The sequence below is a fragment of the Pseudophryne corroboree genome, chromosome 2 (assembly GCF_028390025.1).
Source record: "Pseudophryne corroboree isolate aPseCor3 chromosome 2, aPseCor3.hap2, whole genome shotgun sequence".
Taxonomy (NCBI): domain Eukaryota; kingdom Metazoa; phylum Chordata; class Amphibia; order Anura; family Myobatrachidae; genus Pseudophryne; species Pseudophryne corroboree.
In genome coordinates, this window is record NC_086445.1 from 209,026,666 (window position 1) to 209,053,367 (window position 26,702).

General features: G+C 44.3%; 1 protein-coding gene across 1 annotated transcript in view; it reads right to left on the reverse strand.

Annotated features, from left to right (window-relative positions):
• Window positions 1-8,605: 8,605 nt before the first annotated feature.
• SLC4A8 (solute carrier family 4 member 8) overlaps window positions 8,606-26,702 on the reverse strand; it is a 369,348-nt gene continuing 351,251 nt past the window's right edge. Inside the window, exons 23-25 of the mRNA XM_063952268.1 lie at window positions 22,058-22,158; window positions 14,017-14,118; window positions 8,606-13,923 (exon numbers count right to left, since the gene is read on the reverse strand). Of these exons, the coding sequence (XP_063808338.1) occupies window positions 13,911-13,923; window positions 14,017-14,118; window positions 22,058-22,158 (216 nt within the window). The 3' untranslated portion in view covers window positions 8,606-13,910. The remainder of the gene's footprint in view (window positions 13,924-14,016; window positions 14,119-22,057; window positions 22,159-26,702) is intronic.

Consider the following 26,702-nt stretch of genomic DNA (forward strand, 5'->3'; position numbering starts at 1 on the left):
ACACAGCTTTTGAATTACAGCTAACACTACTTCCCTCTCCGGGGGTGAAGCTGGCAAGGCCGACTTGAAAAATCGGCGAAGGGGCACCTCTTCGAATTCCAGCTTGTAGCCTTGGGAAACAATTTCCATCGCCCAAGGATCCACGTCTAAAAGAACCCAGATCTGGCTGAAAAGTCGAAGGCGTGCCCCCACTGGTGCGGACTCCCTTAGGGGAGCCCCAGCGTCATGCAGTGGATTTTGTAGAAGCCGGGGAGAACTTCTGCTCCTGGGAACTAGCCGAAGCAGGTGTTCTCTTACCTCTACTCTTACCTCTGGCAAGGAAGGAGGAGCCCCGACCTCTTCTGGACTTATGCGACCGAAAGGACTGCATCTGATACTGTGGAGTTTTCTTTTGCTGTTGGGGAACAAAAGGTAAAAAAGTAGATTTACCCGTGGTAGCTGTGGAAACCAGGTCCGCGAGCCCCTCCCCAAACAACACTTCACCCTTGTAAGGTAAAACCTCCATATGCTTCTTTGAGTCTGCATCACCCATCCATTGGCGGGTCCATAGAGCTCGTCTCGCAGAAATAGCCATGGCATTGGCTCTGGAACCCAGCAGCCCAACGTCTCTTTGAGCGTCCCTCATAGATAAGACTGCGTCTTTAATGTGGGCTAATGTTAATAAAATGGTATCCCTGTCTAAGGTATCAAGGTCAGCTGACAAGGTATCTGTCCATGCTGCAACTGCGCTACATGCCGATGCTATTGCCGGTCTGAGCAAAGCACTTGTATGCGCATAAATAGACTTTAAAGTAGTCTCCTGTCTGCGATCAGCAGGATCCTTGAGGGCTGCCGTGTCTGGAGACGGTAGCGCCACCTTCTTGGACAGGCGTGTTAAAGCCTTGTCCACCCTGGGAGAGGATTCCCAACGTACCCTGTCCTGTGCAGGGAAAGGATACGCCATAAGAACCCTTTTGGGTATCTGCAGTTTCCCAAGCTTTTTCAAATAACTCGTTAAGCTCATGGCATGGGGGAAAGATTACCTCAGGTTTCTTTTCCTTATACATGCGCACCCTCATGTCAGGGACAGAGGAGTCATCAGTGATATGCAAAACATCTTTTATTGCAATAATCATACACTGAATACTTTTTGCCACCCTTGGGTGTAATTTTGCATCATCGTAGTCGACACTGGAGTCAGAATCCGTGTCGGTACCAGTGTCTACTATTTGGGATAGGGGACGTTTTTGAGACCCAAAGGGGCCCTGTGACCCAGTCCAATCCGTGGATTGACTCCCTGCTTTCTCCCTGGACTCTGCTTTGTCCAGTCTCTTATGTAATGAGGCCACACTTGCATTTAACATATGCCACATGTCCATCCAATCATGAGTCGGCGTTGCCGACAGAGACACACCACTCATCTGCTCCACCTCCTCCTTGGACGAGCCTTCCGCTTCAGACATGCCGACACGCACGTACCGACACCCCCAAACACACAGGGATATATCTATAAGGGGACAATTCCCCAACAAGGCCCTTTGAAGAGACAGAGAGAGAGTATGCCAGCACACACCCAGTGCCAACTGACACTGGAATAAAACCCTGATAGCGCTTTTTATATATATAATCAATGTGTATACACTCACTGCGCCTTAAAAATGCCCCCCCCCCCTCTTTTCAGCCCTCTGTCACAGAGTTCAGCAGGGGAGAGTCCGGGGAGCCAGCTTCTCTGCAGCGTTCTGTGGAGAAAATGGCGCTGTTAGTGCTGAGGGATCAAGCTCCGCCCCCTCCAGCGGCAGGCTTCGGTCCCGCTTCAATATACAAAAAATAGCGGGGGATCTCTGCATTTACTGCCTCCGCAGTCTAATGTACCCTTATTGCCAGTTCAGAGGTTTATTGCTGCCCAGGGCGCCCCCCCCCTGCACCCTGCACCCATCAGTGCCTGTTCCGTGTGTGTAGTGTGTGGGAGCAATGGCGCACAGCGTTACCGCTGCGCGCTTACCTCAGTGAAGATCTGAAGTCTTCTGCCGCCTTGAAGTCTTCTTTTCTCCTTATACTCACCCGGCTTCTACCTTCCGGCTCTGCGAGGAGGACGGCGGCGCGGCTCTGGGACGAACGGCGGGATGAGACCTGCGTTCGAGACTCCCTCTGGAGCAAATGGTGTCCAGTAGCCTAAGAAGCAGAGCCTATCACTTAAGTAGGTCTGCTTCTCTCTCCTCAGTCCCACGATGCAGGGAGCCTTTTGCCAGCAGTGCTCCCTGAAAATAAAAAACCTAACAAAATTCTTTTTCAGAGAAACTCAGGAGAGCTCCCCTGTAATGCACCCTATCTTCTCTGGGCACAAAATCTAACTGAGGTCTGGAGGAGGGGCATAGAGGGAGGAGCCAGTGCACACCCATACTAAAAGTTCTTTATAGTGCCCATGTCTCCTGCTGAGCCAATCTATACCCCATGGTCCTTACGGAGTCCCCAGCATCCTCTAGGACGTAAGAGAAACCAGCAGTCCACTGACCATGGTCTGGCTCCTGCCGCACCAAACAAAACACTGATTTGCCTGAGCCAGGGATATATGGATGGGCCCGTTGCATGCTGGGAGGCCGAAAGCCTTCACCGATTGGTGCAAATCCGCTGTTGTGTCAACATATCCTAATGTTATCCTGTGGATAACCTGTGGACCCTACCGGCGAAATGTTTTCATTATTAGGAAGCTTGGAAAAGGCATTCATTCGGTTTTATACCTTTTTTCTCCGCCTTTAAACTATTGACTGTGTAACTGTGATGATTTAGTGGATCATTTTGTGTAGTTAATAAATGATCATGTTATGGTTTGATTAGTTAAATGTATTCATTACCTGGATTTTATATAATACTATGGCACAGCACAATATTGTGTACTTGTGTATTACACTAACTGAACTTGCAAATTTACAATGTTCTACTCCTCACTGGACTACCAAACTCCCACCATGTCAATCTTCAGCCCATTCTCAACACCAAAACCTGCCTTATTTTCCTCTCTTGCCACTCCAGCACATTTTTGCCAGTCCCCACACTGGCTCTTTGTTTAATAGATAATAAAGATCAAACTCCTCTCATTCACCTACCTCAACTACTGCTCTAACCCCTACATCTCTAATATGTCAGTGTGGGCTAGTTTGTGTTCCCGGACTGGAATCTAGGGTTGGAGTAGGAGTAGAAGCTGTGTGCAAGTAGCTAGGTTTTTTAATGAAGTTCCTGCACTGGAGGTACTATGGAAACTCTAGTAGATGCTGGATGAACAGGTAACTGTGGATGCTGGAGAGCTGTGGAACTTGGAACAACTAAGCCGGTAAGGCTGGTGAAGCTAAATGTAGAAACCGGTTAGGACAGGCAAGGTTAGATTCTGGAGATGGACTGAGACCGATAAAATATTAGACATGCATATACATGAGACTTGGTACTAGTAGATACAAAAAATTGTGGGACTCAAAAAGGCGGGCACCTGCTACAGATATAAACATGTACCAAACTTTACGTTCCTGAGGTTGTAGATGGACAACCTCAGGAACATAAAGTTTGGTACATGTTTATATCTGCAGCAGACGCCCGCCTTTTTGAGTCACACAATTTTTTGTATGTGCTGTATTGACTTTTGAACCTGTGGTGAATCATTTTGTGGGTTGCTTTCAGTGTGCCGTTTGCCAGGGATTCACAACATTTTTTTACTGGTACTATTAGAGTCTATAGCTTTGGTGACCAGACTGGGACTGGGAGCTTTGGAATCAGGAACGCTGAACACCAGATTAGTTCCAGCTGAACTGAACACTGAACTGAGGGGCAGATGTATTAACCTGGAGAAGGCATAAGGAAGTGATAAACCAGTGATAAATGCAAGGTGATAAACGCACCAGCCAATCAGCTTCAATATGTAAATTAACAGTTAGGAGCTGATTGGCTGGTGAGTTTATCACCTTGCATTTATCACTGGTTTATCACTTCCTTATGCCATCTCCAAGCTTAATACATCTGCCCCTGAGACCAGTGATACTTGAACTAAATACCAGGCTGGCACCGGTGGAACTGTTCACAACGGGGTGGAAACGGTGGTACTTTAACTAAGCCCAAGACTGGTACCGGTTGCACTGGACTGGAACCAGTGGAGCTTGAAGTGAACACCGGTCTGGTACCAGTTACACTGGATTAGAATTAATGGAACTTGAACTGAACACCGGGCTGGTACCGGTGGAACTGGACTGGAACCAGTGATACTTGACACAAGGGAGGTACAAGATACAATACCGCAGTAAGAAAACATTAGGAGCACAGAGTCTGCTAATGCTGCAAGCTGTGATAGACATTGCACAGCAACCAGCCAGTGCTTCAGGAAGTCCCTTTATAGGGACTGCTTGCTGTGGATTGATCGAGAATAATAGGGAATAATAGAGAACAAGGAACTAAGTCTGCATTGGTGGTGTAGCAGTCAGCTGACACGGGCAAAGATGGCTGTGCACACTGGGCCTAATTCAGCATGGGTTGTAGATGTGCGAAAAATGGCAAATCTACAACCCTTTACTCTGACATGCAGGGGGACGCCCAGAACAGGGCAAGTCCACCACGCATGCTGGCTCCCCCCCCCAACCCCCGACAGCGATGCACTCACATGTTTAGGTTTGCGCTCTGCCTACACAGCCTAGCTGCTATGGCAGACAGCAACCCACAAACGGGGCCGCCCCGCAAATGGTCCGGATACGCCTGAGTTGTCCGGACTGCGCCCCCCCACAATGCCACCATAGAAATACTGACTTGATGCCCCCTCCTGCCTCACGAACACCTTGGCCTGTTAATCAGGCAGAGGCGTTTGTACATGTGAGATGCCATCATGAGCTAGGCTGCGAAGGCAGTGGATACTCTACATATACGAGCGCTTCGCTGTTTAGCAAAGTGCTCGCATTATAGCAGGAGATGGGAAAGGACCCGGAATGCGGGGCGGATTTTTCGCAAGACTACAACTCATGCTGAATTAGAACCTTAGGGAGTAATTGAAAGTTGATCGCAGCAGCAAATTTGTTAGCAGCTGGACAAAACCATGGCCCTCATTCCGAGTTGATCGCTTGCTAGCTACTTTTAGCAGCCGTGCAAACGCATAGTCGCCGCCCACGGGGGAGTGTATTTTCGCTTTGCAGGACTGTGAACGCCCGTGCAGCCGAGCAGCAGCAAACACATTTTATGCAGAACAAGACCAGCCCTGTAGTTACTTATTCTGTGCGATGATTGCTGTGATGAAGGTCCCGGTATTGACGTCAGATACCCGCCCAGCAAATTTTCCAAACACTCCCAGAAAACGGTCAGTTGACACCCAGAAACTCCCATTTCCTGTCAATCTTCTTGCGTCCGCCAGTGCGACTGGAAGCGTTGCTAGAACCTGTGCAAAACCACAAAGCTCTTTGTACTTGTACGATGCGCCTAGGCATTGCGGTGCATACGCATGCGCAGATTAGACCCGTTCTGCCATAATCGTTGCGCTGCGAAAATCCGTAGCGAGCGATCAATTCGGAATGACCCCCCATGTGCACTGCAGATGTGGCAGATATAACATGTGCAGAGAGAGTTAGATCTGGGTGGGTTATATTGTTTCTGTGCAGGGTAAATACTGGCTGCTTTATTTTAACACTGCAATTTAGATATCAGCTTGAACACACCCCACCCAAATCTAACACTCTCTGCACATGTTATATCTGCCCCCCCTCTCCCCCACCCCCCTGCAGTGCACATGGTTTTGCACAACTGCTAACAAATTTGCTGCTGCGATCAACTCTGAATTAGGCCCTTAGTCTCTAATGTACTTGTATATCTTTTTTTAAGCAATGTGCCTTAGAGAACTTTTATGGCACCATATACCAGAAATCCAAATGCACACAAATTTTGTGGATCTGAACTGAGACAAAATCCGGTCCGGATCCCCTTAAGGCGTTCCAATCTGAACAGAATCTTCCTGTGGTTCAGAATTTGGATTTTAAATCTAAATTTCGGGTTTTGGATTGCAAAAATTACATGATTTTAGCTGTTTTTATAGATTTTTATTAATGATTATCGATTTTTTTAATGCTTTTAAACAAAACCGAAATTCGAATCCATACCAAAACACAATCAACTAGAACCAAAACATGAAGGTCCACACACATCTCTAATAAGTAAAAGATAATAACAATAGAAAAATATATTTGTGCTGTAAAGCTCAATGACTGCACAGAAGCAGAACTATCATTGGTGACTATGGGGCCCATTGCTGCCAAGACCAGCAATGAGTTTTCTCCTTAACCACTGCAGGACCATTTTTTAAAAAAAGTCAGAAAACTGGCTGAGCAAAGGCCCCACTGCCTGAAGAACCTGCCTCTTACCTCAGGGAGGTGGGGTTGACCTTGTGTGTCTGCAGTCGCATCAGTTTGCCATCTGAGCCAAACTGATAGGGGTGTCCTGCTGCCTGTTTGTTGATCACAAACTGCTTCTAAGTCAGAGCTGTGAATTGTTCCTGAGTTATAGCTGTCTGAATTAAAGGCAACTCATGGCTGGTGTAATTGGTGCTATCAGAGCCTGCTTGAACGAGTGTTGAACTGAAGAAAGCAGTGTCTGCTGTGTTCCCACTGTTGGAAATGATTTGTGTGCAGGTGTTGATATTGCAGAGTTATATAGGCACACACTGTCACGGCTGGCAAGGTTTGAGGATCCGGCAGCTGAGACTTGCCCAAGGAGGTAGTTGTCTGTGGGTGAACAAGACGAGGGGGTTGGATATAGTTCCTTCTTATAGGACATGGGGCAATTAAGTGCGTAGGTGGGGCTAAGAGTCAGTGGATTGTAGTTCTTGTGGACAGGGCTGAGGTAGAGAACTGTGGCTGGTGAACGATGACTTAAGGACGTAGTTGTAGACAAAGAACTGCGGGTTGTGGCTTGAAAGACGAGGTTGTAAATAATGAACTGCGGAACTGTGAATGATGATTAAAGACGTGGCTGGAGACAAAGAACTGTGGACTGTGATTTGAAAGACGAGGCTGTAGACAATGAACTGTGGAACTGTGAATGATAGTTGGAGACGTGGCTGGAGACAAGGAACGGTGGACTGTGGTTTGAAAGACGAGGCTGGAGATAATGAGCTGCAGACTGTGGACGGTGGTTTGAAAGATGAGGCAGGAGACCCGAGGCCGACCGTGCCCAAAGGTCTTACTGGACCGGGTTTTCCAGGAGCGTTTCCACAGGCAGCAGCGGGTTAGGAACGGCAGGGCTGCAGCAGCAACTGAGAACCAGCTAAGCAGGATTAGGAGTAACCAGAATACGGCTAGAATCCTGGGAGCACAGGGCTAAAGCACCTACAACAGGGTTGCAACTTCAAGCACTGGCGTCCCTGTCCTAAACCAGCCCCCTTTCATAGGAAGAAGTTTCCCGGGATTGGCTGGAAGGAATAGGAAGCAAGAACTATGCCTCAAACTTGGTCTCCAACATGGCGGCGCCCAGTAATGCAGATCTTTTTACATAGCCACACAGCTTAGCAAGAGAGACCCGCTGCAGTGGCATCCCGCCGCCACGAGCGGACCCCCTCACCGCCAACGCTGCCCTTGGACCCGGCGCAACAGCCCATCTCCGCCGCTGCCCAGCCGCCTGTGAAGCCCCGCGGCCCCAGCGTGCCGGTAAGACCCCGGACGCTGACACACACCAGTGTATGGCTCTAAACTATGAACAGCCCAGTTCAAACAGAGGGTGAGAATATACTGCAAATGGATAGCTGTATAGGGATGGTGAAACAGCTTTGTGGCAGGTGTTTACCAGGTTTTTTTTATAGGGAATAAGTAGGAAACTTTTGTCTCCCACCATGTCACTACACAGTCTTATAAAGTAAGTAAATAAGATGGCCCTGACACATTCTCAATAGTGATCTTGGTGGCCATCTTGGGATAGGGCATGAGGCCTCCCTGGAGGACAAAAAAAACAAAATCTTCAGTAGCACACTTCTTTCAACATCCACCCTCTAGGAACATACCCTCTGTTCTCCACTCAACACAGGACAGTGTGATTGTATTCCTGTCACCTCTCCCTGTCACCCATTGGCTGTGGCATATTATGAACTTTGGGGTTGGTCAGAGGAGGGGGGCCTAAAGTATATTTTTGCACCTGGGTCCACCACTCAAAAGTTTTGCCACTGTGCCTGCATGTTATTGGGCATTGGGGGGGAATGTAATAGGGTGTGAGATTGAGGATGCAAGAGATTTTGAGAGAGTTCCTGTTTTTTTAAAGTGGCAATCGTTTACATGGCAAAAGTAACCTGGTTTTGCCATGTTAATGGTGGCCGCTTAACCCCCCCCCAAAAAAAAACAACCCAAGAAAACGCTCACATCCTGATTCTCACACCCTATTACATTCCCCTCATTGTTTTGTGTGCAACCCCCATGATTGTGTCTCACACCCAGGCGCAAAGAACCTTAATGTGTTGCCTATACACCATGGAGGCAACTATTCTGTAGGCCGAACCTATATTAATCAGAGTGCAGCATATCATACTAAGAACATGTGACCTCTCAAAGACATGCAGACTTAGTATTGCCAGTAAGTCTTTAGTATTTAATCACTATGTCTTGTTTGCAAAGAAAACACAAAACACTTGCAAGTTTCTCTGTTTATTAAACTTTGTCAATAATTTTATAATATGTACCCCCAACTAAAGTACACAGTGTATGTGAGTAGTGCTAAAGAGACAAATCCATAATGTATATATTTACAAGCTGTCATCTGGTTTATCATAACAAAATCAGGAATGCCCCATTATGACATTCCTTTACAAATACCAATGTCCTTACAAACCTTACAAAGGGAATAGCTGCAATTAATAGTGTTTATTGCCTAGTTGCCTCTTGGATCTGACTTCCAGCAAGGCTCAGTTTCACCAATTTGTACATCTGTATTCCTAAGGGGTATGCATGAAGTCCAGAGGTGGCTGTTGTCAAGGGCTCCATCAAACAATACTATTGTAACTTTATAAAAATAAGTTTCTCATTGACTAGAGCATCCTGTACCACAGCTCCACTGACAAGAGCACAACTGAACCCGAATCCCACCCTGACTACTTTATCTCATATAATGGCTTTAGAGAGCCAGTTCTTCTACTCTTGTTTGATGTTGTTTCACTAAGAACATACAAAACAATAACTTGGATACAGTTTAAAGTATATACAATTGTTTGAAAGCTTGTCAACTACATTATACAATAGTTATCAATGTGCTGTGCCTGTAGCAGTCAGCTTGTACAGATTGAAACCACAGCACTGATTGTCACACATGAAGGAAACAAGTATAGCACTTGAAAAGTAAATCTATACATTTCAGACAACTTCTGTGTCATTTACACTTTGCTCTGCTGAAAACATAGACATCAAAACTACTGCAATATTTACACACACATCAAAAATACTTTCATTAAGGATTTGCCTCTTCACAGTACATCAACAGATGTTACATTACATACAATTTTATTTTACTCATTGCTCAAGGTAAACAACAGATATACAGAAGACGGACAAAATTTAGACAGTGAAACGCACAATAACAACCACCTATTAAGACTGAAAGAGTAGAGCAACCAGGTTAGGGGAGGCATTTGTTGGCTGGGTGCTAGTTTTCCCCTTTTAGAGCAAGGACACGTTACCTAGATAAGGTTTAGGAAACTTTTGGCTCTTCATTATTGTGGAAGATTACTGTATGTGGACTAAGGCACCCACTGGCATTCCAGCTGTTGTGAACTACAAATGCCAGCTTGCCATCCATACCAGAGACCTGTAGATTCCAAATAGTTGGAAAAACAAGGGTTCTCTACTATCTGGTGACGTATAGAAACCGTGCCTACCTCTTTTACCATAAAAGTTAACAAAAATGTAGCAGGCCATGAATTAACAGTGGGGTTATTATGATTCAACACACACATGTAGCCATTGTGTTAGCACAATGGCTTAATAACCCCCTTTTGTTTTCTGCCTCAGTACAGTATGTAACCTGGTTGTTCCCCCCATAAGAAGACACAGTGCTTGGAGAAGTAGGGAGACAAAAAAAAAAAAAAAGCACACAACTGCCTCTTAAACTTTGCAGGTAAAATAAAAAAATAACATTGATTTTCTATCACTCACAGCAAGAATTGTTTCTACATTCTTTAAAACAAAATAAATATATATTCAGTATTTCTAAAACAAAATAATCTCTATTTCTAAGTATATTGATTAAGGAAGAAACGATCATTGTGCCAGCACCGTATTTGTATTCCTTCCTTAGTAAGGGACCACCAACCTGTTCAAGTGAAGAGGTCCTATGGTGGATGATGCGGGACAAAGACCTGCCTTGACAAGGATATCTACATCTCAACTGTTAGTTTCATATTTTAAGTTGGCTTTGGTAGGCTTCCAAAATGAGCAGTGTGCCAACATTCTGGTTCTGACCTCATAGAGCTCAGCTCAGGTAAATCGTGTAGCAATTTCTTATAAAAGGTTGCGGAGGCAATTTGTTTCTTAGGGGTCCATGCACTAAGCTAAAAAGTATCAACCAATCAGCTCCTCTCATTTTTCAAACACACCCTATAACATGGCAGTTAGGAGCTGACTGGCCAGTACGTTATCTCTTTCCACTTTATCTCTCTTCAGGGCTTAGTACATAGGCCCCTTAATATCAGCCTAGCTATTAGATAAGGGTGGGCACAGTGTAACCCAAGGGTATACAACAGTTCCCATATTCTGAATTTTCTGATACACTTATATCCATCATGTACTGAAGCCATTTTCTCTATTAATTGGTATCTTTAAAAGAAGCTAAATAGAACTTTGGAATATTAATCTTCATTCTCTGAAATCAAAATGATTTAAGTTATTGATCACAAACAAATTGGAGAAACTGTGATTTATATATAAATGATGAATTAATTAAAAACTGGGCAAATAGGATATAGTATACTTAGCTTAAGGAATCCTTGGAATAATAACCTAGATCTACAGTACCTAATAACAATATAATAAGCAGAAAAGGAATCCGCATTTGCTTTCTTGGTGATTGTGAAAAATATGTTTCAAACTGTGGAACAAACATTTTCCCATTTAAAACTATTTAGCACTTTCGTAAAATAATTAGTAAGGGGAGACAAAACTTATTTAATGCTATTTAGAAAAAATATTTTGAAAATATGTGAGAAATTAAGATGTTGATGAATGACTGTTTAATGTGCTGTGTTTCAACTAGATGTCTAATTTATCAACAAAAAAAAAGTATTTTTTTAAAATAAGTTAATGAAACAATATTGTGTTTTATACTTGGCACGGTTCTGGATGATTGACAAAAGTACATCTAGAATAGATGATGGGTGGCACTTACATCTGTGAGACTAGAATTCTGGTTGGCAGAGCTAGAAACCGCTATAAAAGAAAACAATGCAGTATTTCTTAAGCACTGAACAATTACACAGAATGGTGACACAACATGTTCTATTCACTTCAATTGGTCGGTACACATTGCACGAACAAAAGGTTTCCAAAACAAGCTGACAAGTTTTTACCATTTTGCTGGTAGAAATGTCATGTTACAGTATACACCAGAATATAAATTAGACATAAACTAACATAACACATTAAGTGAATTTGAAAGAACACAGTGCACACATTTTACAGACAGCTGCAATTTACGTAAAAATGAAAAAAAAAAAAAATGTAAATGGTACTAAAAAGGCCAACATGCTAACCAGAAACACCTCGAGATAACATTTTATAAACAGTTTGATGAAGATTATCAAAACAAATATTTAGATGATACAATTAAATATTAATGTCAAACAAAAACAAATAATCTGCATCTATGATAATTAATAATTAATATGATAATTAAATAGAATGCTGCAAATTTATTATTTTTAATCACGTTGGTTCTGATTTGTGGATTAACCTAACATGCCCTTTAGGGGGAGCAGTTCCAATATTGAAAATAAAAAGTGTCTGAGACACCAGACATAGGGGGTAATTCTGAGTTGATCGCAGCAGCAAGTTTGTTAGCAACTGGGCAAAACCATGTGCACTGCAAAGGGGGGCAGATATAACATGTGCAGAGAGAGTTAGATTTGGGTGGGTTATTTTGTTTCTGTGCAGGGTAAATACTGTCTGCTTTATTTTTACACTGCGATTTAGATTTCAGTTTGAATACACCCCACCCAAATCTAACTCTCTCTGCACATGTTACCTCTGCCCCACCTACAGTACACATGGTTTTGCCCAACTGCTAACAAATTTGCTGCTGCGATCAACTCAGAATTAGGCGCACAGGATGGTTATAATGTATCATTCTTATTTTCTGATCACTGGCTATGAGCGGGTCATAGAAGGTCTGGGTCTTCCAAAGTTTTGTAGCTAATGTCATATATATCTCTCCTAATGTTAAAAAATCACCAACCTATAGTTTCTTCTTGTTCTGCAACTAAAACTCCAGCCTAGTAAGCAGATAATGGCCGGATTTGTATACTGGCAATAGTTCCTATTGCCTAAGCTTGCTTTAAACTTCTGTTCCAAAGCTATATAAACCCTTATTGCATACAAAAAAGAATATAGTGAAAAAAAAACCAATGGGGTTTTTCTAAATTATATGTTACATATGTCACATTAGTCTATGATTGATTTTAGTTTTAAAATCACCCACATATAAACATATGCTGGATTTCTACTACCACACGGTAATCACATAAGCATGTGTCAAGGACGACAGCAAGAATCTGTGACAAATAATTACTCATTACATATATTTACTTCTGCCTAGATTCACCTCTGCTAATGCTGGTAATATTTATATTTACAGGAAACCCATTCGACATGCCTAGAATTCTCAGTAAAGATAACATAAACAGAACAATAGTATGAAAAAAAAAATAATCGTCAAAAAGAGGCATTCAGGATAAAAGTGCACAAAAAACACATTGATGGCTGCAACTTTATTGCCATGTAAATAAAGATAGTTAATAAAAGGATTTTTTTTGTTTGTTTTTGTTTGTTTGGAACATATAGAACTTGGACTTAAATTCTATTATTTTCCAATAAGCAGTAAAAAATATTCACTAAACCATTTTAAAATAAAGAGCAGCTTATCCTGCAATTTAACAAACACAGTGTCCAGTATTTTAGTTTGAGACTGAAGCAATTTGATGAAATGGCTGTAAGTATTTACCAGTGGGTTAAATTATAGTAAGTGCCAAACAGTACTATTCATAATAGATTTACCAATAAATAAGATAAAGGACAGGCAACTATCAGCAGTCTAGCTTTGGCTGACCTACATCTGGGATGATAATGAGCAAGCCAGTTACTACTAAAGGTTGCTTAACCCTATTGGAAAACACAAAATATGCTTACCTACGTTTAATCATTGAGATTTATATTAATATCTGCTTCCTCTCAGTCCAGCAGATACAACAAAATTATTTTATGAACATGTTTTGAATTTTTTTGAAAAACAAATGACTATAGTCCTGGACAAGGAGAAAACACATTTGTCTTTTTGGAAATACAGATGGCAAGTACTAAAATTTATCAACTGAACATATACAGTTTCAATATACCCCAGACTGGGGTAGGAAGAATCTCCGGCGATTCTTAGAATCCTTCTAGGAATGACTTGATTGAACTTGTATGAAATTCCAGCTCTATGATGCTGTGCTGGAGAGACTCCTTTTCCAAGTGCACTACTGGCAAGTGGATAATAACAGCTTGTTAAAGCACACATTGAAAATTAAAGAAAAATATATTTATATAAGAAAACATTTTCATGGCTTTAACATGGATCCTTCATGTGCAGAAAATATACGGGGATCTCCCATCAAAACTCTATGCCAAATTGTGGGTCTTGGCCCTTCCCTGAGTCATCTGCCATAACACGCTGTCCTTCACATGCCAAGACTCCTATTTAAAAATGCTGCAAAATAAGTAAAACACAAGACATAAATGGCTGGCAGACTTCAGAAATGGGTTTCTGATTAACGTTAGGAATATGGACGTATTTTCTTACCTTTTTTCCTTTGATTTGGAGCTTTCTGTGTTTAAACTGAGTGTTTTCCACACAGTAGTTTTGGGCATTTCATCAGAAATATTTATGTCAGATGGGTCACATCTAAAAACAACCAAAAAATATTTAAGCTCTGCATTGGAAAACCAGACAGTACATGTACTGTACAACATGTGTAGGAAGCTACAGTGACTTTAGACTTCCAGACTACTATTTGCTACTTGTCATTATAGGTAATGACAATAATAATTTTATTTATATAGCGCTCTTTCTCCAATAGGACTCAAGGCTATTAACAGATAAAATGAACATAACACAGTAGAGAAACAATGAAATATAGAAAGGCTTTTCATGAAATACAGAGATCCTGAGATAGCACAAGGACGTGGCAACCATTTTGGGTCCACAGTTGCAGGATTATTCATCCTACCCATGCAGGGTCCAGGTGAGGCCGCCATTTTAGGTGCACTACATAGCAATTACACCGAGCAGAATGTTCGGAACTGACGACACATAATGGGAGAGATAAAATACACGGCAAGATCCTTGCAAGTTCATAATTTTCACTCTACACAGAGTTCCAGATGAGGTGGCCATGGTGGTAACACTGCGGCCCAGATTTATCAAGCCTTGAAGAGTGATATATAGCACGGGGATAAAGTACCAGCCAATCAGTTAGGAGCCGATTGACTGGTTGGTACTTTATCACTGTGCTATTTATCACTCTCCAAGGCTTGATATATAGAACATACTGTACAAGGATACACTGAACAGTGAACTAACAGGATACCCCCTGTCTGAATAATGCCATGGGTTGCTCATCCTGTCCTTGGAAGTACCAGGCGAGGCAGCCTTACATAGGTTACAGTTGACAGGATGAGCATAGCAGTAACACGCATTAGGAAATTGCAGTATCAATAACACGGCAGCTAGGAGAGAATGGGAGATGGCTGCATCAGCCCAGACATTCCCAATCTCAGTCCTCAAGGCACACTAACAGTTCAGGTTTTAAGTGATATCCATGCTTGAGCACAGGTGACTTAAGTAGTACCTTAGTTGTTTTGATTTGACCATCTTTGCTGAAGCCTGGATATCACCAAATTCTACACCGTAAGTGTGTATTGGGGACCGAGGTTGGGTCTGTGCCAGATCGTGTGTACAAAATACAGTGGGAAGCATAGATGTGAGCCCCGCAATATGAAAAGTTGAAACCAAACAGTGGGAGCAGATATGGAGGACAAGTGGCCAGATGGAAGCTAAAACATGTTACAGTTACGAAAAATTAAAGGCTTTGCTCGGCCCCAAGAACCTGCTAGTCTGACAGCGACATGTTCCTGGCCATAGAGCCTCAACAACTAGCATGGCCTGTGCTGCTCTCGTGGTGGCTGGGGGCATCTGCCAATAGATGGAGAGAGGGCCTGCCAATCTACGGGTAGGTGAAGTGGCCCTAGAGCAGGAAGGAAGCCGGGCAGAGGAGTGGGCAGCAAGATGGTGGCCCATCAGCAACAGGGCAGCATGTAGGCGGCCGTGACCAAGCACTCTCCTCCCTTATCTAGCTATTCATCTGGAGGGGGAAGGTCAGCTAGGCACAGAGGCCGAAGCCTGTGCCAGGTTACCATGGTCTCCATAGGCAAATGAATAGGTGAGGGTCTAGGGTTGCAAATTCCTTTAGTGCAGCCTGTGTTCTCAACACCTAGGGATTTCCTTGTGTCCCCAAAAAGTATAGACAAATAGTGTGGTGGTGTTAGACCAACTGGCACTGAGGATCAACATGTGTAAATACGACAAAAAATATTTAATAGATAAGAAAATTTTTTACACATTAGGGTGATAGGCATACACCCAATAATTAAAAATATATGCGTATAGTACAAGGTTAAAAAGTTCTGCTGATGACGTACCCGATGGATGGGATGTGGAGCCACAAGGGTGTAAAAAGCAGGGTGTGTCCGGACAGACACCCTGCCGGGCCCCGAAGCTTCAGTCACCGGGCTTAATGATTAAGCCTTGATAAAGAGCACACATGCTGGAAATGCGTCAGATAATTGCTACCAACAGTGACTGTGACATCAGGACTGACCTCTCTTGTATTCACTAACTGGTGACTGAAGCTACGGAGCCCGGCAGGATGTCTGTCTGGATACACCCTGCTTTTTACACCCTTGTCAGGGCTGTCCGAGCGCATCTCGGTGGGCAGAGTAGGGACTTAAGCGGGGACCCCATGATGATGCTGTGGTCAGTGGGCAGTTTAGGGCAGCAGTGCTAGGGCCAAAGATGAAGCAGTGTTCCCTAGAGTTCTGCCAGCGGCTGAGAAACGCAGAGTGATTGTGAACTGTGGTGCCAAGAAAGGGGATCTGTGAGCATGCAACCAACCCCAGACACCTCAGGTAGTTTGTACTACAGCTATTTCATAGGTAGGAATATCAACAAGAAAGATGAAAAATGAAGGATATACAAGGGCAGGGAAAGATGCACTGAAGCATATTATGTCGCACATATAACATACTAAATTACAGTTTCATAGTTTGTAATTTTATCATGATCCCCAGTGGAGCACTCTGGGAGGTTTCTGAATACATAAAGCCCCCTGATTGACCACAATTGGAACCTCTACCCCTCACAATGTAATGCTGTGATTTGTGAGTGTCATTTTGGGCCCGCCTCTTCCCATACAACTGTGAATTGCGGCATTTTGCATGGAGGGGGCAGGCCCTAAAGAGACAATTTCTCTGGCCCTGGACCAGGCATTCCCAACCACGGTCCTCAAGGCACACCAACAGTGCAGGTTTTAGTGATATCCAGGCTGCAGCACAGATGGTTAAATCAAAATAACTGAGCTACTAATTAAGTCACCTGTGCTGAAGCCTGTATATCACAAAAACCTGCACTGTTAGTGTGCCTTGAGGACCGTGGTTGGGAATGCCTGCCCTGGACCAACCAAGAGCTGTTGTAGCTTTCCTCTGAAGGTAAGTGTAAGATATACAGAGTGTATATATATATATATATATATATGGAAATAGCAAAAGAAGGAGAATGCGCTCATAGTGCAAATCAATTTAATTCATAAACCACATATATGCACAGGATAGGTCAAATGAATAGCAGTGGACTCGTACCCTGATAGCCCACCGCACCAGCTTCAGCGACCGATCCGTCAGGACACCTGTATCGGGTGAAGTCGGGGATGACAGCTCATGTGGAACAAAAAGCGCCTGGTAAGCCCCACCTCAATGCGTTTCGTAATCACTTCGTCAGGAGGTTGGCTTACCAGACGTCAGCACGAGCTTTATATAGCAGTCACATATCAATAATCTCCTATATAATAGCCCTGTGATTCTGTGCTTGGGTCTCTAACACTGGACGTGGCTAGGAGCTCTCATTGGGTTAGTGACAGGTCTATCACACCCAGTCCACAGCTGATTGGTCGAGAAACGAACTCCCTCACAGGTTACATCCAATGGGAGGCTCTGCCCTTTGCCTGCTGTGTTTTCACAGAGCAGGATTAGCAATGGGACTGATGGAGCTGCAGCTCCAGCCCCACACCCCAAAATAGGCCCACTGCATCTGCAGCAGCATACCCTCCAACAATTTACACATACACATTGATGCAAATTCGAAAAGGGGGCGTGGCCACGGGTACAGTGGCGTGGTCATGCCCCTTTTCCTATACTTTCAATGGAAGCTTGGGGAGTCAAAAAACGGAACAGACCATAAAAAAAAGGAACTGTACCTGCCAAAAAGGTGCAGCTGGAGGTTATGCCACTGTATCTGCAGCAAGTCTCTGTGCTGTAGATAGGGGAAAAAACAATCCTTTTACTGCAACGTCCTATGGGGGTCATTCCAAGTTGATCGCTAGCTGCATACGTTCGCTGTGCAGCGATCAGGCAAAAACTCGGCACTTCTGCGCATGCATATGCAGCGCAATGCGCACGTGCGGCGTATTATTACAACGAACGATGTAGTTTTACACAGGGTCTAGCGATGCTTTTCAGTCGCACAGGCAGCCGCAGAGTGATTGACAGAAAGAGGGCGTTTCTGGGTGTCAACTGACCGTTTTCAGGGAGTGTTCGGAAAAACCCAAGCGTGGCTGTCCGAACGCAGGGCGTGTTCATGACGTTAAATCAGGAACTGAATGGTCTGAAGTGATCGCAAGTGCCGAGTAGGTCTAAAGCTACTCTGAAACTGCACAAATTTTTTTTGTACCTGCTCGCCGATCCTTTTGTTCGCACTTCTGCTAAGCTACAATACACTCCCAGTGGGCTGCGGCATAGCATTTGCGCGGCTGCTAAAATCTGCTAGCGAGCGATCAACTCGAAATGACCACCAATGTCTTGCTGCCAGTCCACCTGCCCCCTCCGGCATCAACAATACCCACTCCCTAGCCGCGCCGCAGGTGGAATAAAAGCTGCTGCGGCCACCGGCATAGATGTGTATGAAAGCGGCGCAGCGGAAGACTTTCATAGCCCTCCCTGCACCGCATACTCTTTGAGCCCTGGAGCCTGCTCTGCGTGTGATGTCACAGAAGTGCCTACCCGCCACAGCCGCACCCAGATCCCCAGAGGCCCTGACTCCGCAACGCAGCACCTGGCCTGCCGGCCTGGAAGCCCCGAGATGGCTAATGTAACGGATAGAGAGGGTGATATTGCGGAGGGTAATGTATGGACGCTGAATCAATGTAAAAGGTGACAGTGTTGTGCAGTGCAGTCAGGGCCGTTGCTAGAGTGTTCGGCGCCCCCCTGCAAACTATAAATTTGCACCCTTGCATACTTTACAAACGCACAGCGCACATAATGCCCCCTGTAGTAGAGACACTTACACATGTAATGCCCCCTGTACCAGAGACGCTTACACATGTAATGCCCCCTGAACCAGTGACGCTTACACATGTCACACACCCCCTGCAGCAGTGACGCTTACACACGTAATGCCCCCTGTAGCAGTGACGCTTACACACGTAGCGCCCTCTGTACCAGTGCCGCTTACACATGTAACGCCCCCTGTACCAGTGACGCTTACACACATTATGCAGCAGTCACACATATACACACACACACATATATATACAAACACACACATACATACTGTACATACATTACACACATACACAGTCACACATATACACAGTATACACAGGCACTGTATATACACACACACATTCACTCTCTTTCCAGACACTTATCTAATGAAGTCTGGCTGGCCGAAGCTGTAGCAGCTCATCCTCCTGCTGCAGCATGGTCCCGTGTAGCTCCGTCCCTTACTCCCATCTAGCTCCGCCCACTTTGGCTCCCTCCCGGCCACTGAATGTCACACAGGAGAGGGGAGGGGGGAGAGGAGGTTTTGTGCTGACGGCGCCAAAGGGGAGAGGAGGGGAGGCTTTGTGCTGCCTGCGCCGAGGGGGAGAAAAGGTTTTGTGCTTCCGGCGCCGCTGCATGTGTGACAGCAGCTGGCAGCAGCAGCAGGGATAGCAGCAGAAGCTCAGCACAGGGATGCAGAGCAGGGAGAACGTCTCTCCTTTCTGGTGCCTCCCTGCACTGCATCCCTTTGCTGAGCGGCTAGCGCTGGCCCTGTGTGCAGTGTCAACTGACACTGCACAGCACTCTCACCTTTTACACTGATTCAGCCAGTCACACAGTTCTGCCAGCCAGTCACTATTGTTAGCACAAGTGTCCCAACGCGCCGCATTACAGGGAAGTAGATGCACTACATAAACTACAGCTCCCAGCAGCCCATAGCACCAAAGCATTCCGCCCCTTAGGGCTGCTGGGAGCTGTAGTTTATTGCGTACATCTTCTTCCCTGTAATGCGGCGCATTGGGACACTGGCGCGAACAATAGTGACTGCCTGCTGTGCGAGTCTCCGGGAGAGCCACTGCCAAGGGAGGACAGCAGCTTAGCTGCTGACAGGAGGAGAAGCATTACCCGCCTCTCCCCCACTCACAGTACCTCCGGGCCCCATCCGCGGCACCCCCACACACCCCCTACAGCACCCAGAGGAATTAACACATAAAGCAATGGTAAGGGCCAGGAATAAGGAGAGAGATGACCTTGTGAATTATAAGAAAAAGGATGAACAAGGGAAAAAATGTTCTGCCCATTAGTTACACAGTTCAGTACTGGCTTCAGAGAATTAGAAAAAATTGCCAAGAAGAACTGGCATATCCTGCCGTTAGATCCGGTTCTTGGTCCAGAACTTCCCAATAAACCAGACATTATTTATAGGAAAGCTAGGACTGTCAAATCGATCATTTCTAAAAGCAAACTAACCACAGTACAGAGTGAGAAGACCAACCACTTTCTGACCCCACTTAAAGGGTTTTATCACTGTGGAAAGTGTAAGATATGTACTCTGGCAGAAAGAAATGTAAAATCCTTTATTGGTTGTAATAACCCACATCCTAACATCATTCGATCTTTCATCAATTGCAATACAAATTTCTGTATATATATTCTAACATGCCCTTGTTGCTTACGATACGTCGGAAAAACTAAAAGGGTGCTGAAAATTAGAATTCTAGAGCACACTCGTAACATAAAAAATCGGGTTATGAATCATAGTATCCCACGTCACTTTTCTGAGCTACATAATGCGGATCCCTCTCTCCTGAAGTTTGTGGGAATAGAACATGTTACAGTGTCTACTAATGGTGGAAATAGGGAAGAACAACTCCTTAGAAGAGAAACTTTCTGGATACTCTCTCTTAATACACTTATGCCCCCATGGGCTTAATGAGAACTATGAGATCACCCCCTTTATTAGGGAGAGATGAGTGGGGGTCTCATACTATTCGTTCTGAGGTGATGTAGAATTCTTGTGTAACTCTAACATATTTGATGATTGTTCTTTTCTCTGTGAAGATGGTAATATAAATACATAGGGTGCTGGAGGTTTTCTTATTACATGCAGGTCACTTTTTTATATGCTCATGTCACTTTAAATAGTGCCTGTAGCATTTATGGTATGACATGGATTTTATAGTTAATGCTTTATGCATGTTATTTAGTATGTGTATTAATGTTCTGTATATCGGATGTATGAGATGATACTGTATTGCTGTTTTCTAAACAAAATGTCTATATCAGTGTTTTTTTTAAACAAAATGCTTATATCGATGTGCATTAATTAATTTTTTATTGCTCCTTTAAATAAATCTATTTGTATTCTGTATTTATGTATTGTGTTAAATTGGGTGTGCTTATTAGCTTGGAAAATTGTCGCTGACGAGCCACCAGTCTTGTAGCTTTAGCGTAGTTTTTATGAAATTAGCCGTCTATTTACTGATGTTTTTTATCAGATTGTATTAATGACTGCTGTCTAGCTCTTTTAAGTGAGGCTGTTGCTGCTGAGAATTAGAGCGGCTGATGGTAATTAACATTTAATGGTACCATTATTGATATGTGACTGCTATATAAAGCTTGTGCCGATGTCTGGTAAGCCAACCTCCTGACGAAGTGATTACGAAATGCATTGACGTGGGGCTTACCAGGCGCTTTTTGTTCCACATGAGCTGTCATCACCGACTTCACCCGGTACAGTTGTCCTGACGGATCGGTCGCTGAAGCTTGTGCGGTGCGTGGTCCCAGATCCAGGTGCAGCGGGCTGCAGCTTTTGCCTTGTGGTTTTACTCTTCATGTGATACACAGCCCACAGAGTGGGCTATCAGGGTACGAGTCTACTGCTATTCATTTGACCTATCCTATGTATATATGTGGTTTATGAATTAAACTGATTTGCACTATGGGCACATTCTCCTTCTTTTGCTATTTCCAGATACTCTGCTCTTGAGAGTCAGAGCTATATGAGGAGAACTGCTGCGTTGTGAATATACTCCGGTGCTACAGCCCAGTGTTGTGCTTTTACCTGTGGACTGAGACTAACTAATCACCAGCGCACCTGTACACATCTCTTTTCTGTGGACATATATATACATATATATACATATATACAAAGAGAGAAAGAGCACCCCCCTTCCCTTGCAAATCCTGTTTGTCCATGTTCCCTTCTTACTATACAGCATGTGTATTATTTACAATTATCTTGGACTTACCTGGAATTATTGTTCTTTCCTGGACTGCCAAGCAGTTTTCTGGTCTCAAGGGGAAGCTGGATGCCTTTCTCATCTGGCAACGGCAACATCTTCTCTGCCTCCTACAAAATGTTTCCCAAGATTATAGATAGGACAGTATTTGTACACCTATACACCAGGTTTTTACCTTACCATACCATACCATACAGCGGATCTGTGAAAATATGCTATTGCTGCAGCCGCTGTGATCTGACACTCATTGACTGTCTCTATTCTGCCGCTTGAGTACAAAGATGCACCACTCGTCGCACACTGGACTTCCAAGCAACTTTATGGTTGCTCGGGTGCAAGCAAGCCACCTTAGCCTTTACAACTGCATATACAGGCGTAATGACATGCTCTGACATGTGCTTGAAATGTACGCAACATGTCTGCGTATTTGTAGCCACCTCCATTGCCGTCCACTAATGGTCTGTCTGTTACTCACTGCATCCGCCATCGCTAATTATTCGCTGCACGTGATCAGTACAAAACGGACACGTGCAGTATAAGAAAAATTACTCAGCTGCGCAAACATCGGCATTGCATCCACCTCTGAATCAAGCCCATGGCTCCACTGTGCCCACCAAAAGATCTATTCTAGACTGCACAGCAAAGAGAGTTCACCTACCATTTCTAACAAACAGACCTATTCTACCACGCCTAACAAAGATATCTTACAATATCTGCCACAATGATCTATCCTAACTTGCCTGATGAAGAGACCTATCATACCTACCTGACAGAGACTTGCCCACCCAAGAGACCTATACTAGTCTTCCCTCAAACAGACTTCTCCTATTAGTCCTAATTATATCCTACTATGCCTAAAAAACATATTGCCATGCCTGCTAAAATGACCAATCTTAACCTGCCTCACCAAGAAACCATACCATAACTAACAAAGAGACCAATCCTACCCTGCTTATGAAGAGATCTACTGTATCTTAACATGTCCATTGAAGTAATTTGTCCCCTAACCTACCATATCAGTTGAAGAGACCTATCCTACCACGCCAGTTGAAGAGAACTATCCTACTATGTCAGATGAAGAGACCTATCCTACAGTACCACGCCAGTAGAAGAGAACTATCCTACTATGCTGGAATGAAGAGACCTATCCTACCATGCCAGTTGGTGAGAACTATCCTACTATGCTGGAATAAAGAGACCTATCCTACCACGCCAGTTGAGAACTATCCTACTATGCCAGATGAAGAGACCTATTATACCATGCCAGCTAAAGAGAACTAATCTACTATGCCAGATGTAGAGATCTATCCTACAGTACCACGTCAGTAGAAGAGAACTGTCCTACTATACCAATTGAAGAGACCTATCCTACAGTACCATGCCAATTGAAGAGAACTATCCTACTATGCTGAAATGAAGAGACCTATCCTACCATGCCAGTTGAAGAGAACTATCCTACTATGCCACATGAACAGACCTATCCTACCACGCCTGTTGAAGAGAACTATCCTACTATGCCAGATGAAGAGACCTATCCTGCAGTACCATGTCAGTTGAAGAGAACTATCCTACTATGCAGGATGAAGAGACCTAACCTACAGTACCACACTAGTTGAAGAGAACTATCCTACTATGCTGGAATGAAGAGAATTATCCTACCACGCCAGTTGAAGAGAACTATCCTATTATGCCAGATGAAGAGCCCTATGCTACCTTGCCTGTTGAAGAGAACTATCCTACTGTGCTGGAATAGAGAGACCTATCCTACTATGCCAGTTGAAGAGAACTATACTACTTTGCCAGATGAAGAGACCTAGCCTACCATGTCAGTTGAAGAGAATTATCCTACTATGCCAGATGAAGAGACCTATTCTACCTTGCCAGTTGAAGAGAACTATCCTACTATGCTGGAATGAAGAGACCTATCCTACAGTACCACGCCAGTAGAAGAGAACTATCCTGCTATGCCAGATGAAGAGACCTATCCTACAGTACCATGCCAGTAGAAGAGAACTATCCTACTATGCTGGAATGAAGAGACCTATTCTACCATGCCAGTTGATGAGAACTATCCTACTATGCCAGATGAAGAGACCTAGCCTACCATGCCAGTTGAGAACTATCCTACTATGCCAGATGAAGAGACCTATTCTACCACGCCAGCTAAAGAGAACTAATCTACTATGCCAGATGGAGAGATTTATCCTACAGTACCACGCCAGTAGAAGAGAACTATCCTGCTATGCCAGATGAAGAGACCTATCCTACAGTACCATGCCAATTGAAGAGAACTATCCTACTATGCTGGAATGAAGAGACCTATCCTACCATGCCAGTTGAAGAGAACTATCCTACAATGCAAGATGAAGAGACCTATCCTATAGTACCATGCCAGTTGAAGAGATCTATCCTACTATGCTGGAATGAAGAGACCTATACTACCACGCCAGTTGAAGAGAACTATCCTACTATGCTGGAATGAAGAGAACTATCCTACCATGCCAGTTGAAGAGAACTATCCTATTATGCCAGATGAAGAGACCTATGCTACCTTGCCTGTTGAAGAGAACTATCCTACTGTGCTGGAATAAAGAGACCTATCCTACCATGCCAGTTGGAGAGAACTATCCTACTATGCCAGATGGAGACCTAGCCTACCATGCCAGTTGAAGAGAACTATCCTACTATGCCAGATGAAGAGACCTATCCTACCACGCCTGTTGAAGAGAGCTATCCTACTATGCTGGAATGAAGAGACTTAGCCTACAGTACCACGCCAGTAGAAGAGAACTATCCTGCTATGCCAGATGAACAGACCTATCCTACAGTACCACGCCAGTTGAAGAGATCTATCCTACTATGCTGGAATGAAGAGACCTATACTACCACGCCAGTTGAAGAGAACTATCCTACTATGCTGGAATGAAGAGACCTATCCTACCATGCCAGTTGAAGAGAACTATCCTACTATGCCAGATGAACAGACCTATCCTATCACGCCTGTTGAAGAGAACTATCCTACTATGCCAGATGGAGACCTAGCCTACCATGTCAGTTGAAGAGAACTATCCTACTATGCCAGATGAAGAGACCTAACCTACAGTACCACACTAGTTGAAGAGAACTATCCTACTATGCTGGAATGAAGAGAACTATCCTACCACGCCAGTTGAAGAGAACTATCCTATTATGCCAGATGAAGAGACCTATGCTACCTTGCCTGTTGAAGAGAACTATCCTACTGTGCTGGAATAAAGAGACCTATCCTACCATGCCAGTTGAAGAGAACTATCCTACTATGCCAGATGGAGACCTAGCCTACCATGCCAGTTGAAGAGAACTATCCTACTATGCCAGATGAAGAGACCTAGCCTACCATGCCAGTTGAAGAGAACTATCCTACTATGCCAGATGAAGAGACCTATTCTACCACGCCAGCTAAAGAGAACTAATCTACTATACCAGATGAAGAGACCTATCCTACAGTACCACGCCAATTGAAGAGAACTATTCTACTGTGCAGGAATGAAGAGACCTATCCTACCATGCCAGTTGAAGAGAACTATCCTACTATGCAAGATGAAGAGACTTATCCTACAGTACAACGGCAGTTGAAGAGAACTATCCTACTATGCTGGAATGAAGAGACCAATCCTACCATGCCAGTTGAAGATAACTATTATGTCCAGGGTTGGGGTCGGGTGACCGGTGGTCAGCATACTTACGCCGGGCTCCCGGCTGCCAGGATGCCGGCATGGGGGTGAGCGCAAAAAAGCCCCTTGTGGACTCATTGCGCTCGCCACGCTGCTGACTCGGTGGCTCGCCATAGGTTCTATTTCCACTCTATGGGTGTCGTGGACACCCATGAGTGGGAATAGCCCTGGGCCCCCTGCCGGCATCCTGGCAACTGGAATCCCGGCGTTGGTATGCTGACCGCCGGGATCCCGACTGCCGGTCACCTGACTACATCCCTATGCCAGATGAGGAGACCTGTCCTACCAATGAAGAAATTTACAGAACAAGATTTAAAAAGAGACCTAATAGCCACAAAAGCAAGAAAATAAAATCTTTTTTTGCTTCCATAAATAGTTAACGAAGTTCGGGGCTTTGCTGCTGTTTAGGATCAGAGTATTACTGAGGTTCTCGTTTATATTTAGATATTTCCTCCATTTTTCAGTTGTAGATTAATTGTAGTTTTTTTATTTATAAATATATATGTATAATTCAATGTACACAAGAATAAAGACAAAGGGGGTCATTCCGAGTTGATCGTAGCTGTGCTAAATTTAGCACAGCTACGATCATCTTCCCTGACATGCGGGGGGACACCCAGCACAGGGTTAGTCCGCCCCACATGTTAGTCCGGCCCCCTCCGCACAAATACAAAAGCATTGCACAGAGGCGATGCTTTTATATTTCTGGAGTAACTCCCAGCCAGCGCCGCTCCTGCGGCTGGTCGGGAGTAGGCGATCGCTAGGCAATGACGACTGCCATGCGCCGGCGCACTGCAGCGCAAGCGCATGTGCAGTTCCAACCCGATCGCTGCGCTGCAAGAAATTGCAGCGAGCGATCGGGTCGGAATGACCCCCAAAATGTCTTGCACAATCTTAGGCTATAAATACACAATTTGTATGAGGGAAATATAAGTTGTGTC